This window comes from Vipera ursinii (assembly GCF_947247035.1).
Source record: "Vipera ursinii genome assembly, chromosome: 1".
In the NCBI taxonomy this organism is placed as follows: Eukaryota; Metazoa; Chordata; class Lepidosauria; order Squamata; family Viperidae; genus Vipera; species Vipera ursinii.
Window position 1 is genome coordinate 204,970,895 of NC_139512.1, and position 12,691 is coordinate 204,983,585.

General features: G+C 38.7%; 1 protein-coding gene across 1 annotated transcript in view; it reads left to right on the forward strand.

Annotated features, from left to right (window-relative positions):
• Window positions 1–12,691, forward strand: part of RANBP17 (RAN binding protein 17) — a gene marked incomplete at its 5' end in the record, with an annotated part of 211,841 nt that overhangs the window by 105,574 nt on the left and 93,576 nt on the right. Inside the window, 2 exon segments of the mRNA XM_083349823.1 lie at window positions 4,729–4,802; window positions 5,326–5,422. Of these exon segments, the coding sequence (XP_083205949.1) occupies window positions 4,729–4,802; window positions 5,326–5,422 (171 nt within the window).

Here is a 12,691-nt window from a genome sequence, read left to right on the forward strand (position 1 = left end):
TGAAGAGTGGAGCCAAGGCGAGATATGCACCTACCCTGCATATTTGAATTGATTGGTTGAACTTTTTTAGTCCCACTTTTTTTTTTTGACTGCACATGGCAGAGGACTGGGAGCCGCAAGAGACAGCTGAAAGAGCCGCATGTGGCTCCGGAGTCGCGGGTTGCAGACCTGTGACTGAGGCTAAATGGTCAGCTACAATGACCATCTCCAGCCAAACTAGATACGGTTGATTTAGGGTATCTAAACTGTAGCCTCAATTTACTTCATAACTGAGACCCCAGAATTTGAATACAAAGAAAAGAGGGTCAAATGCATTTCTTTTAGTTATATTCCCAGCAGAAGACATATTCCCTAAAATTCAACTACAACATTATGGGGAGGGGAGGGGTGGGGTGGCAAAAACAAGAGAAAGGGAAATTACTGCCAGGCCATTTTCCATCTCTGAGGTTAAAATCCTGTCCTATTCCTATTTTCCTGAGGGAACCCCATTATGGAATTCAGTGGCAATTATTTGTAAGTTAGTATCCACTGCTTCCTCTCAACTGAGGTTGAAGGTCTTTCCCATTACCCAACTCACCCTTTCTCGCCTCAGGAGCGTACACCAACTTTAGCACAAAGGATATGGTAGAGAGGAAAATTAACAAACGTACCAACACAAATTGGCCAGCCAGCCTTTGCCTTCTTCAAAATAGACAAATTGGAAGTTGTGCAGGTGTTCTCCAGTTTTATGATTTTTTTTATTTCCAAGCTGACTCTTGGTGTTATTTAAACTTTATTTGAATGCTTTTATTTTTGTGTTATCATCTTAATTGTGGCATCTAGGTACTGGACTAGAATTGGAAGATGGTGAGTTCTAGTTGTCCCTTAGACATGAAATCATATTGAAATGAGTTATACATCCTCAAGAACACGTTTTTCCCACTGAGGATCACATCTGAGGTAGCTCTCTCCATCAGTTGCTATATTGAGAAGGCCATATAAAAAGATCAGGTAGGACAGCCAGCTTGCTTCCTTCTCACTTTATGGTGGCCATGCCAACCTTGGTTTGACTCTCAAAACAAGTCTTTCTTTGGCTCTTAGATGTCATGGTTTTTATGGGATAAAGATCAAAGACTTGTATTCCCATTTTCCAGTATTTGCAGTCAGTGCAGGAATTGTATTAGGGATTACAGGAGTTGTAGTCCAAAATAGAACCTTCAGAGCCATAAAATGTCCACTCCTACTTCAACTGAGTCATTATCTATAAGAAAAACAAATGTAATAGAGTTCTGTGCAATACTACATAACTTTAGTTTATATGGTCATTTTCAACTATCCTAATTTAAGAAGCTTCTCTTTCCCAGAACATATTGTTTAACTGTGTTACCTATTCTGCTGCTTAAAAGGAGTTTGCCACCAGTGGAAATAAATCAGATTGTTGTTGTTTAATGAGCTTTTCAATTAACTTATTCAGTGGTTCAGATAAATAGGTTTAAGAGGTAATGATCCTGTTTAGCACTCAGGTTTAACCGTCAAATTGTAGCAATTGAAGGACATCTCTAGGGATAAGAGTTGACACAGATCTTGACTGGATAATAGAAATCAAAGCTAAAGCATGATAAAAAGGAGTAGCGAAAGCCACAAAGATAACTGTGAAATAAAGTAATGTTCTCTTGTTTGACATTTCTACCAGCATTTTGGGTGTTAAACTCTGATCTGAATTTAAAACGATGGTAGAACAAAATATAGCATAGCCCATTCTTTCTCTTTTCTTCCCTTGCTCCCTTAAAGTTGCATGTAGAGTAGGGGTGTCAAACTGCCGGCCCGTGGCCCAGATGCATCACACCAAAATCATGTGCCCCCTCCATTGCCGGCAATGGGGAAAAAGTCGTGATACGTCACATGTCACATGACATTGTGAGGTATATGTTTTTATTAGAAATCTGAAACAAAATACATAGTCTTCCCGATGTTCTGTTGAACTATCCGTGATCGGCTGTCATTTGGCAGAAACAAAACTGTGCTGTGATTCTGAAGTTCTTGGACAGGCCAGTTAGGGGAAGTCCTGGCGTGCGTTGCCCTCTCTCTTCCTTCAGGCCAGCCTGCCTCTCCAATTTTACTATTGCTTTGCTTTGTTGGCCTGGCTGCCTGCCGTTACTGATATTCCAACATGGCAATTCCTACTAGCCCACAAGCCTTCCCTTTCCCCCCCCTCCCAGATGTTGACAATGTGCCGGGCAGTACATCCCATTGGCCCACCTGTGTCCTGATCTTCCCAATGTTTCCTCTGTTCTTTTGCCCTTCAGCTGTTGCTATTGATGTCCTGTTGATGTCCTTGGTTTTTCTTTCACTGTTAACCCATATCCTGAAACCATTTTTGCCTCAAACAACTTCCTTTCGATCCATATCTTGGCCAAAACAACTTTCTTTATCTGGACCAATTACACATGCTTCCTTCTATGTATGAAACCACCCCAGACCACTTGTTCTCTGGATGTTTATTGTTGGTTTGTTAATGAATCTAGGTATGTAACATATCTAGTTACATATATAGCAGGGGGTGAAATAGAAGCATGTATTACTAAGAATAAAGAGACTAAAGAATATGTTTTACTAGTGAAATGCTATCTCTTATGACATCTTCTTCTTTGCCACTGGGGATTGTACATTAAAGCACTACGGAAACAACGTTTGAATGGATGATTGGCTGTTGCAGTGAAATTGTGATTCTGAACATGCCTGAACAAACAGATACTGTAAATGAAACTGTGATTTCTGCACAAGTGGTAGATATTTTGCAGAATAATACAGTTGGAGCGATGATGACTTTTTCATTTGATCATCATTCATAGTATTAAATTTCAGAATTATATTAAAATACTTAGCCATTTCTTTGACCATTATATAGTACTTGGTCATACATACTCATGCTCTCATAACCACTTTGTCCTACTATAGTAGGGGGGCTGCCGTTTAAGACCATATCAATTAGTCCAGAAAACAGGTCTGGTTATTAGTGGGTACTTGCTGACATTAATATTATTGTGCTTGGGCTCTGGGCCCTGCCCTAGCTTCCTGTTAGTTTCCATGTGTAATTAAAAACGCTAGTTTTGGTTTTTAAAGCCCTACATGGCTTGGTATCAGGACTGTCTTCTTAGCTCAGTTTCAACCCATTTATTAGTAGAGGTGGAAACTTACATTTTTCTCTGGCACTGCTGATGCTAAGAAAAACACCCTGTCCACTCATGATCTTGGACCAACCTTGTTAGCCTTCAGGAAATGACTGAGTCATAAATGTGATCCTGTATTTTTATTTAAATTGGTTGTTTTTATTATTTTATCCATGAATCCATTATATTTTATTACATAAAAATACACCATGGATATTTTATTGTTGAAATTCTAACCGTACTGCCAGCCCTCCAGATAAGAAATGCCAACCATGAGTACTAACACTAGCTTTATTGTAAGGTTGTAGTAACAGAATCTTGTGAGTCTGAAAGAGCTTCTCCCTTCCAAAGAACTAGGGAGGGTCCCTTCTGAGATGCTTATCACATCCCCCATTCCTTCTGTGGGCTGAGATAATCGTTGTCTAGGCCAGGGGTAGGCAACCTTGGCTCTTTTATGATTTGTGGACTTCAACTCCCAGAATTCCTGAGCCAGCTGGCTCAGGAATTCTGGGAGTTGAAGTCCATGAGTCATAAAAGAGCCAAGGTTGCCTACCCCTGGTCTAGGCTATACCTGTTTCTTCTCCTGTTTGTCAAGGATATTCTGACCTACCATTACTCCCAACAAGTATCTCAATTGGACTGGATAAAACAAATATTGCCATCTTGTCTAAATGTAACCTGCACTGCAAATTCAGTTTTTCAGAGTAAACCAAATAGTAATGGCAAAGAACCTTGTGCAAAAAACAAAAACAAAACCCTCTTGTGTACGCAAAATTTTAAAAATACCGCTAAGATATTGTTGATCATTTTAGAACAAACCACAATTTTATAACTAAAGTTACTACTTACTATATAGAACATGGAAGGGGGTCAACCTATTCTCCAAAGCACTTGAAGGAAGGATGAACAGCCATGGATGGAAACGAATCAAGGAGAGACCCAATCTAGAACTAAGGAGAAATTTCCTGACGGAACAATTAATCAGTGGAACGGCTTGCCTCCAAAAGTTGTCTCCAAAAGTTGCCTCCAAAAGTTGTGGGTGCTCCAATACTGAAAGTATTGGAGAGATTGGGCAACCATTTGTCTGAAATGGTGTAGGGTTTCCTGCATGAGCGGGGGGGTTGGACTAGAAGACCTCCAAGGTCCCTTCCAATTCTGGTATTCTGGAAGGAAGACAAGAAATTAGAGAGCCTGCAATTAATGTTTTACGAGAAGAAAAAATACAGTTCCATTCGAGGAACAGCTAGATTTACACTACTAAAGCTGTGAACTTACGCACATTTATCAGAGAATAAATCTCACAAACTGCTTTGACTATACATATATAGAAAATTAATTTACACAATATTTATAGTTATTGTCCATCCTTTCAAATCTACTTATTATTAGAACCAGCTTCTTGGAAATGAAACATAATTTTATTTTCTAATATAACTGACTAGAGAATAAGAATTAGGAGCAGAGATAAAAATACTGTTAGTCTGGAACTTCAGTATTTAAACCCCAAGTAGAAATGAACAACTAAATATTTAAAAGTCATAGCATGTTACTGACAAGCCACTCTTTATTTTTCTTTCAGGTTTATGCTCGAATGTCTGAAGTCTTGGGAATAACTGATGACAACCAAGTTTTAGAAACATTTATGTCAAAAATGTGAGTTTATGTCTGTTATTGTATTGTTTTTTATTGCCAGAGTTCATGATTTAAATATTAAATTTAATGCATGGCAATGTTAAGTATTAATCTTTAAAATTTCAATTTCAGAATACACCTATAGGTAATCCATATGATCTCTCAGTCTCTTCCTGACTGCCACTGGTTAACAGTGTTGTTCTGTTACTTCATTTTGATTGAAATTTGAAAATTTGCTATTTTTCATATTTGCCATTTATATATAACCTTAAACTTTCCTTTAATTATATTGCAAAAGTAGAAAAAATATCTTTTTCTTCCAATTTAGTAATTGCATTAATTAAAGCTATTTATGATAATCTTGACATTAAAAGAGAAGAGGAGAAGCAAAAGAGTATTGCAGCTTCCAGGGTTGTTCTGCAATTGCTTGCACCTACCCTGCAGAAGACTTCATTTTGTATTGAATAGAGTTTTTATATTATATACATATACTTATATTTCTATACAATATATGTTTATAAACATTTTCTTTTTAATGTTTTAGTGTTACAAACCTTAAATATTGGGGGACATGTGAGCCTGTGATTTCAAGAACACTTCAGTTTTTAAATGATCTTTCTGTTGGATATCCTTTTAATTGTGTATTATACATGATATTTGAAAGCAGACAGTTAAAAAGAGAAATTGAAATTGAATTGGAATTTTAAACAGTTAATGTACACAGTTGTTTAACATTAGTCATTTAGTTAGCCTTTTTGATGCATAAAACATGTTTAAAATGTTTGTCTTTTTTGTACACAAGTTCTTCAACTTTTTAATGAGCTATCAAACTAATTTCCTGCTTTAATAAGTAAAGCCTGACAACATTAAGTATTAAGGCTATGGTTAATAACCCACAGTGCCTGGATGTAAACAGCATGTAAGGCAAAACCAATAAAATGCTCTGTGTTTATCAGAAAGGTGAGTAACCTGTAACCCTCCAGATATTGCTGTGTTTCAATTCCCAGCAGTTCCATTCAGTATTACCAGTAGTGAAGGATGCTGGGAGCAGTAGTTCAGCATGATATGAGAGCCCATAGGCTGCTCAACTTTAGTGTGCTTGTGAAGCTAGTCTCTCACTTTTCTTTCATTCATTCATTCATTCTTCAAATTTATTGTGGCTGCCTGCTCCAGCAGCCTCTGTGCAGCTTACAAATTCTAATAGTAAATTAAAACAGTTTAAAACATAGACAAAAAAGCCTGGACTAAAAACTGTCATTAAAATGCAGTACAATAGCTCTCTTCCCCAATATATTAACTCCAGCCTTGGGACCAAAGCAAGATTTTTAGGACTTTTCAAGGACCCTGGGCACCATTTGTATTTTTGGGGAGATGCTGTTCTAAAGGGTAGGAGCTGCAACAGAGAAGCTACACTTTCTTAGTCCTACAAGATGGCAGCAGTGAGGTTGGTGTTTTAAAAGGCAGTAATTCTTGCCTTGTAATGTGATCCACTTAATATTCCACTCCGTGAAATATTTGGAATGCACTCAATGCTGAAATTCACTAGGGCTTTACTCTTAAGTAGTGAACATTCCCTGGGAATTCAGTTTCATCAGAGCCACTGAGCCACTATTTTCTGGGCATGATTTGTGGGACTGCAGTCCTGATTCTTGATCCATCTACTAAGAAATAGATTTCATTCACACAGAATATGAACTTACTGTTAGATAAGCTCACTTCAGAATCTATAGTCTATTTCAGGGGTCTTCAAACTTGGCCCTTTTGTGACTTGTGGACTTCAACTCCCAGAATTCCTCAGCCAGCGTGCCTGGCTGAGGAATTCTGGGAGTTGAAGTCCACACGTCATAAAAGGGCCAAGTTTGAAGACCCCTGGTCTAGTCCCTTCAGTCCTCAAGAACTACAGCAAAAATATGCTCCTTCTCCGAGCTGTTATTACACAGAGCTATCTCAGAAATCATCTCCTACCACTGTTGTGCAAATGTGAAGATTCCTAGAAAGCAGGAAAAAAGAAAATCTTTCTAGTCTTGTCATTTGTGTCCCCTTTCTCAGAGACACAGACAGTATTCATTACTCCAAGGCTCCCTGATTCACTCTTTCTCCACAAAAAAGATATGACTTTCTTTGAATATTCCTTGCTGTTAATACAATGACTCTGCAGGTATTTCATACTGAAGCATTTCATCTTGACAAAAAACACTTTTATGCCTTAAATAATTATTTCCACAGATCTCAGGACTCAAGAACCTGGACACAGGTTGAGCATTAGCACTGTAGAAGTGGTCCAAAGCACTCTTGTTTCACAAAGCTTTCAATATTTTTTATTCTGTCCAGTTGCTTTTTAATTTTTTTTCTTTCAGGGAATGGTAGACATCCACATTTAGTTTACATGGGGCATACTAAAGATTGTTCTTAAAAATATTGAATAGTGCCAGGACATTTTTTTAAATTTGTATCTATTTTTATACAAAAATGAACATTTTTATGTATTTAATAAGGTCATTTTACACTACAAATTAGTTTGATGAGAAATGGTAGTAGTTTCTGGAGCTACATTCAGGCTTTCAGTCCATATGTCACTTGAGGGCCTACATTATCAAGCATAAGCCATAAAGAGGGATTTTTTTTAACATCGATGCTACTTGGGCAGGATACTCAGAACATGTAGAAACAAATACAGTTTTATAACTTTCAATGTGCAATGTCTGAAGAAGAAGCTTCACTCACTCATTCGCATATACATTCATACATATCAACCCTAACTACTCAGTCAGTTTCAGTTGAGGTGGGACATTCAGTGAGGTATTATTACACTTTCCACCCTCTCTTATAACTTCCAGTGGTGTTTGCACCATTTGGTATTTTTCCATTTGAGTGCAATTATATGGAAATTATCTTTTCTTTGAGAACCGTTTCTTCATTCAGGTTTTCCTCACGTTACATAATCTGAACACTTCCAAAAAAGACCCTTTTGAATCTTTTACTGCAGGCATGTCAAACTCCCGGCCCGTGGGGCGTATGCATCACGCCGAAACCGTACCTACCCCATTGCCAGCAATGGGGGAAAAGTCGCAATACGTCACGTGACGTCGCGAGTTTGACATGCCTGTTTTAGTGGGTCTTACTTATTACATCATTCATACATGTCAGTTTAATGCATAGCACGGAGACGGCGTTGGTCGCGCTGGTGAATGATCTCTGGCGGGCTTGGGACAGGGGTTGCTCCTCTGTCCTAGTCCTTTTAGACCTCTCAGCGGCTTTTGATACCATCGACCATGGTATCTTGCTGCGACGTCTCAGGGGGTTGGGAGTGGGAGGCACAGTTTTTCAGTGGTTGTCCTCCTACCTTCTGGGACGTTCGCAGTCGGTGTTGGCAGGGGGCAGAGGTCGACCTTGAGGCCTCTCATTTGTGGAGTCCCTCAGGGATCGGTCCTCTCGCCTCTCCTGTTCAATATCTACATGAAGCCGCTGGGCGAGATCATTCGTGGTTTTGGAGTTGGGTATCATCAGTATGCTGATGATACCTAGCTTTTTATTTTGACCCCAAACCACCCCAGTGATGCCCTCGACGTGATGTCCCGCTGCCTGGAGGCGGTCCGGGTCTGGATGGGGAGGAACAGGCTTCGGCTAAACCCTGACAAGACTGAGTGGCTGTTTGTGCCGGCATCCTGGGAAATTCTGATTATTCCATCTCTGGCCATGGGGGGTGAGCTATTACCCCTCGTAGATAGGGCGCACAACTTGGGGGTCCTAGATTCACAGCTCTCTTTAGAAGAGCATATTGGAGCTGTGACTAGGGGGGCCTTTGCCCAGGTTCGCCTGGTGCGCCAGTTGCGACCCTATCTGGACCGGGATGCCTTCCGTACAGTCACTCATGCGCTCGTGACCTCTCGTCTAGACTACTATAATGCTCTCTACATGGGGTTGCCCTTGAAGTCCACTCGGAGGCTCCAACTGGTGCAGAATGCAGCCGCGCGAGTTGTACTGGGAGTTTCCCGATACTCCCATGTTACACCTTTGCTCCGCGAGCTGCATTGGCTGCGGGTTGCCCTCCGGGTGAGATTCAAGGTGTTGGTAATGACTTACAAAGCCGTACATGGCATGGGTCCGGATTACCTACGGCAACACCTGCGGCCGGCGTCAACTTCCCTCCGTCCAGTGCGCTCCCACAGAGAGGGCCTCCTCAGGGTACCTCGATCAAAGAATGCCGATTGGTGGCTCCCAGGGGGAGGGCATTCTCTGTGGGCGTGCCAAACCTTTGGAACCGCTTGCCGGTTGAGCTCCGGATGGCCCCCGACCTTCGCTCCTTCCGGCGCGATCTAAAAACGTATTTATTTGAGCAATCTGACCTGGTTTGATGGGTTAGGGTTGGGGTTTTAAATATGTTTTTAATTATTGTTTTAAATTTGGGCATTATATTTAATCTTTTTTTTTAACTTTTGTATTCTGTTTTTATATTTATTGCCCTGTACACCGCCCTGAGTCCTTCGGGAGAAGGGCGGTATAAAAATATAATTAATTAATTAATTAATTAATTAATTAATTAATTAATTAAATATGATAGCTAAAACATGGCTTTAAATCAGTATATAGGGATGATGAGTGGAAGACAAGAAGCTGATATAAAAGGACACAAGCATAAGCTCAAATTCGAGCCTGCTTTCGTAGTGATAAAGATGATGAAGTGAAGCCCCTTCCTTATTGCATTTGCCAAGCTGCACTATTCATAGTGACCAGGTCCTTACTAGAGAAAGATGGAATGAAAAGCCTAGTGAGTGTAAATTGTGACCATCTGTTATTCATTCCAGGTTGGAAGTTGAGTGGACAGGATATGATGATAATGGGGTAGTAACTTGGAATGTTTGGAGACTGGATGAAGAGAAACAGGCTCAGATTTGTTAATTCTGAAGCCTGCTTCAGACAATACCAACTTTGATTCTCCATGGGCTAGCACTCCCCAAAAGAGCAAATTCACATAATTTGGTGGACATCTGAGACTCAAGGCTTGTTGTGGAAGAGCAGGTAGCGGCTGTGACCAAAAGACTCTTTGATAAGCTTTGGCTGGTATGTCTGTTGTGCCCTTGGTATCTTATTAGATTTCTTTATGGCATATGTCAGAATGGGCAAATATTCACTATGGAGGACTCATACCTGCAGACCCAGAACATGTGCACTTCCAGAGCACAAACGTTCATATACAAATCCCTTAACTCCTTCAGTTTTCAGTATTTTTCCCATTGATAATAAGTGTAGCACATTTATCCAGCCCAAATTCCATTGCAGAATCTTGGCTGTATATACATAGATAGTGTTGAGCAGCAATTCCATTTCAGATATTTTTCCATACTGCTTCAGTTGTAAAGGAAGTGGGATAGCCTGTTGATGTTTCATAACCTGGCCTGACTTATTCAGTATTGTTGACAGGAGAATTAATGGAGTGACAAATGGTAGTGAGTCTCCTTAAAACATTCCCCTCTTAATGTTAATCTCTTCCAGTCTTATCACAATTGACCAACAACTATGTCTACCATTGTGCCATTGATCTTTGCACAAAGCTTTCGAAGGGGTCCTCTTATTTCTAGGCACTTGATTATCCAATCATGGCAGGGAGTCAGATGCCTTCAGATGCTCCATGTAAAGGAGGTGGGATAGCCTGGGAGAAGTTTTTGATGTTTCATAGCCATGGCCTGACTTGTTCAGTATCCATGCTACATCAACTTGGTCTACCTTCTCTTGCAGTTTTACAGAATCATCTTGTCAATTAGGAATGGATCTTTTGTTCCTCTGCTATTCGGGAGGTTTCTTTTTTGCTCAGGTCGAAAAGGCTTCTTTTCAATTAGGTCATGGGTATCTAATCTTTTGGCTTGCCTGGGCCACACTGAGTAAAGAGGAATTATCTTGGGCCTCATATATTTAATATAGTTAATGTACATAATTAATGTTAAGAGCGTATGATCTTGTGTGGTGGCATTACTAGCTATCCATGGCCACATGCAGCCCATGGGCTGTGGGTTGAACACCCCTGAACTACTAGATGGTGTCGGTCTGTATCAGCTACCATATCAATTAAAAATTTTAAAGTTTTTTGGTAAGTGGCATATAGTCACCTAGTGCTGTCCTTTTGTTGGATCTTTCATTGTCAAGTAGGTTTTGCCAGATGTTAACCAATCTTCAATTTCATCTCCTTGTAATATGTTGTTATATTATTATTATTACTATTAGGGTTATTCAAGGCTATAGTATTTTTGTTCTTTTGTAATCCTTTTAGTTGACAAGTAATTGTACTCAGTTATTTGATTTAATAAGCAGTATGAAAAGTTCTTAGGTTATATACAAAATGATACTAGCTTTGCAAATTATTTCCTTAATTGGCCTCATGAAATGAACATTATTTTGAATAAATAAAATGTTGCCAACTAATAAATCACCCAAAATTACATAATTTTTATCTTTTACCTGTTTTAAGAGGGTGCAGCACAGTAAAGCTAACCTAACGGTTGTTTCATTTTATTCTTGTGTGTTAGTATTAGTTAAGTTTAAAACTGTGTTTCTTGGCAAATGAGAAAAGAATTCTGAAGTATTAAGACACCCACTTTTCTGCTAGAATTTAATATGCAACTTTTTATTGGAAAATAATCGTCCTTGTCTGGCAAAATCCACCATGCAATATTTCTGTTAGTAGACATAATGTAATAAAGTCAGGGAGGGCTATTTATCACAACAAATTTTGAGGATTTCAGGATTCTTTTTATTATTTTAATATATTTCTTTGGTATTAAATCAGAAAAATGATAAATTACACCTGTCGAGGTTGCTTTTCCTTTTTGCTGGAAAATGATGAACAACCCAATTTTGTTGGTCATTTTGGCTTTTACCAGTACATACTTTTTTCCTCTTAAAAATTTATTGGCTCAGCTTTTAAAGAATAATACTGAAATACTTTTTATTTCTTACATATGAAGTGTTTATAAATACTTCTGGTATTGCAAACTGTGACCTTTATAACATTGCATTAGTTTATCAGAACAACTCTGGCTGTAGTGCTCACTTAACACAAGCATGCTTCATTCTGATGGGGATTATGCCAGTGTGGTAGGTTGAAGATTAAGCTCTCATTAGGTATATAAAATTTTGTGAAAATCTCTGGAATTTGTTTGGCCATCACATTCCATTGACTCATTTTCAAAACACATTAAGTTGTACATTAAATTGCGGTTAATTTAAGAGGCTAAAAAATAACTAGTTTATTTTTAAATGCCTTCTCCTTGTTTAATTCATTCATATGTATATAATGTCCTTTCGGTAACAATTGCCATGTGTTTCTTGAGATCGTTGCTTTTATTATGTATGAGGATTATTTATTGCTATGGGGGTTATGTAACACTTTAAAAATAATTTTAGAAAGGATAAAAGACATGAAAAGGGAGAAATTTTAAGCAACACAGGGCAACAAATGATTTGTGTTGCTGTCTTCTTTTGTATTATTTTAACACTTTTTCCAGGCTTGCATATTTAGAGATATATTAGCCCAATTTGATTTTAAGGCTCGGTTATTTGAATTATAAATCATTACGTCCCTTCTAGCTTGATCAGTCATGGAATAGCTTTGAATTCATTTACATAATGGAATGTGTTAGTGTTTCTTTTACGATGGTGCAGCAGTGCTGCTTTCATGTATTCTTTTTTGTTTCTAATAATTAACTTTATCATAATATTTCCTGTAACCGGGTGTGTCTGCTTGGGTGTCTACTGCTTTTGTTTGTTTTTGTGAAGTTACCGCATACAAATGACTCTTACAATTCGAAGTTTCCACTTCCTCATGTTTAGATTGACTGAAACTTTTCTTTAGATTTAAGAAAAGTAGAGGTCTCAACCTGAAATGCCTGGTTTAGGTTGGTAATATTTGCATTAAT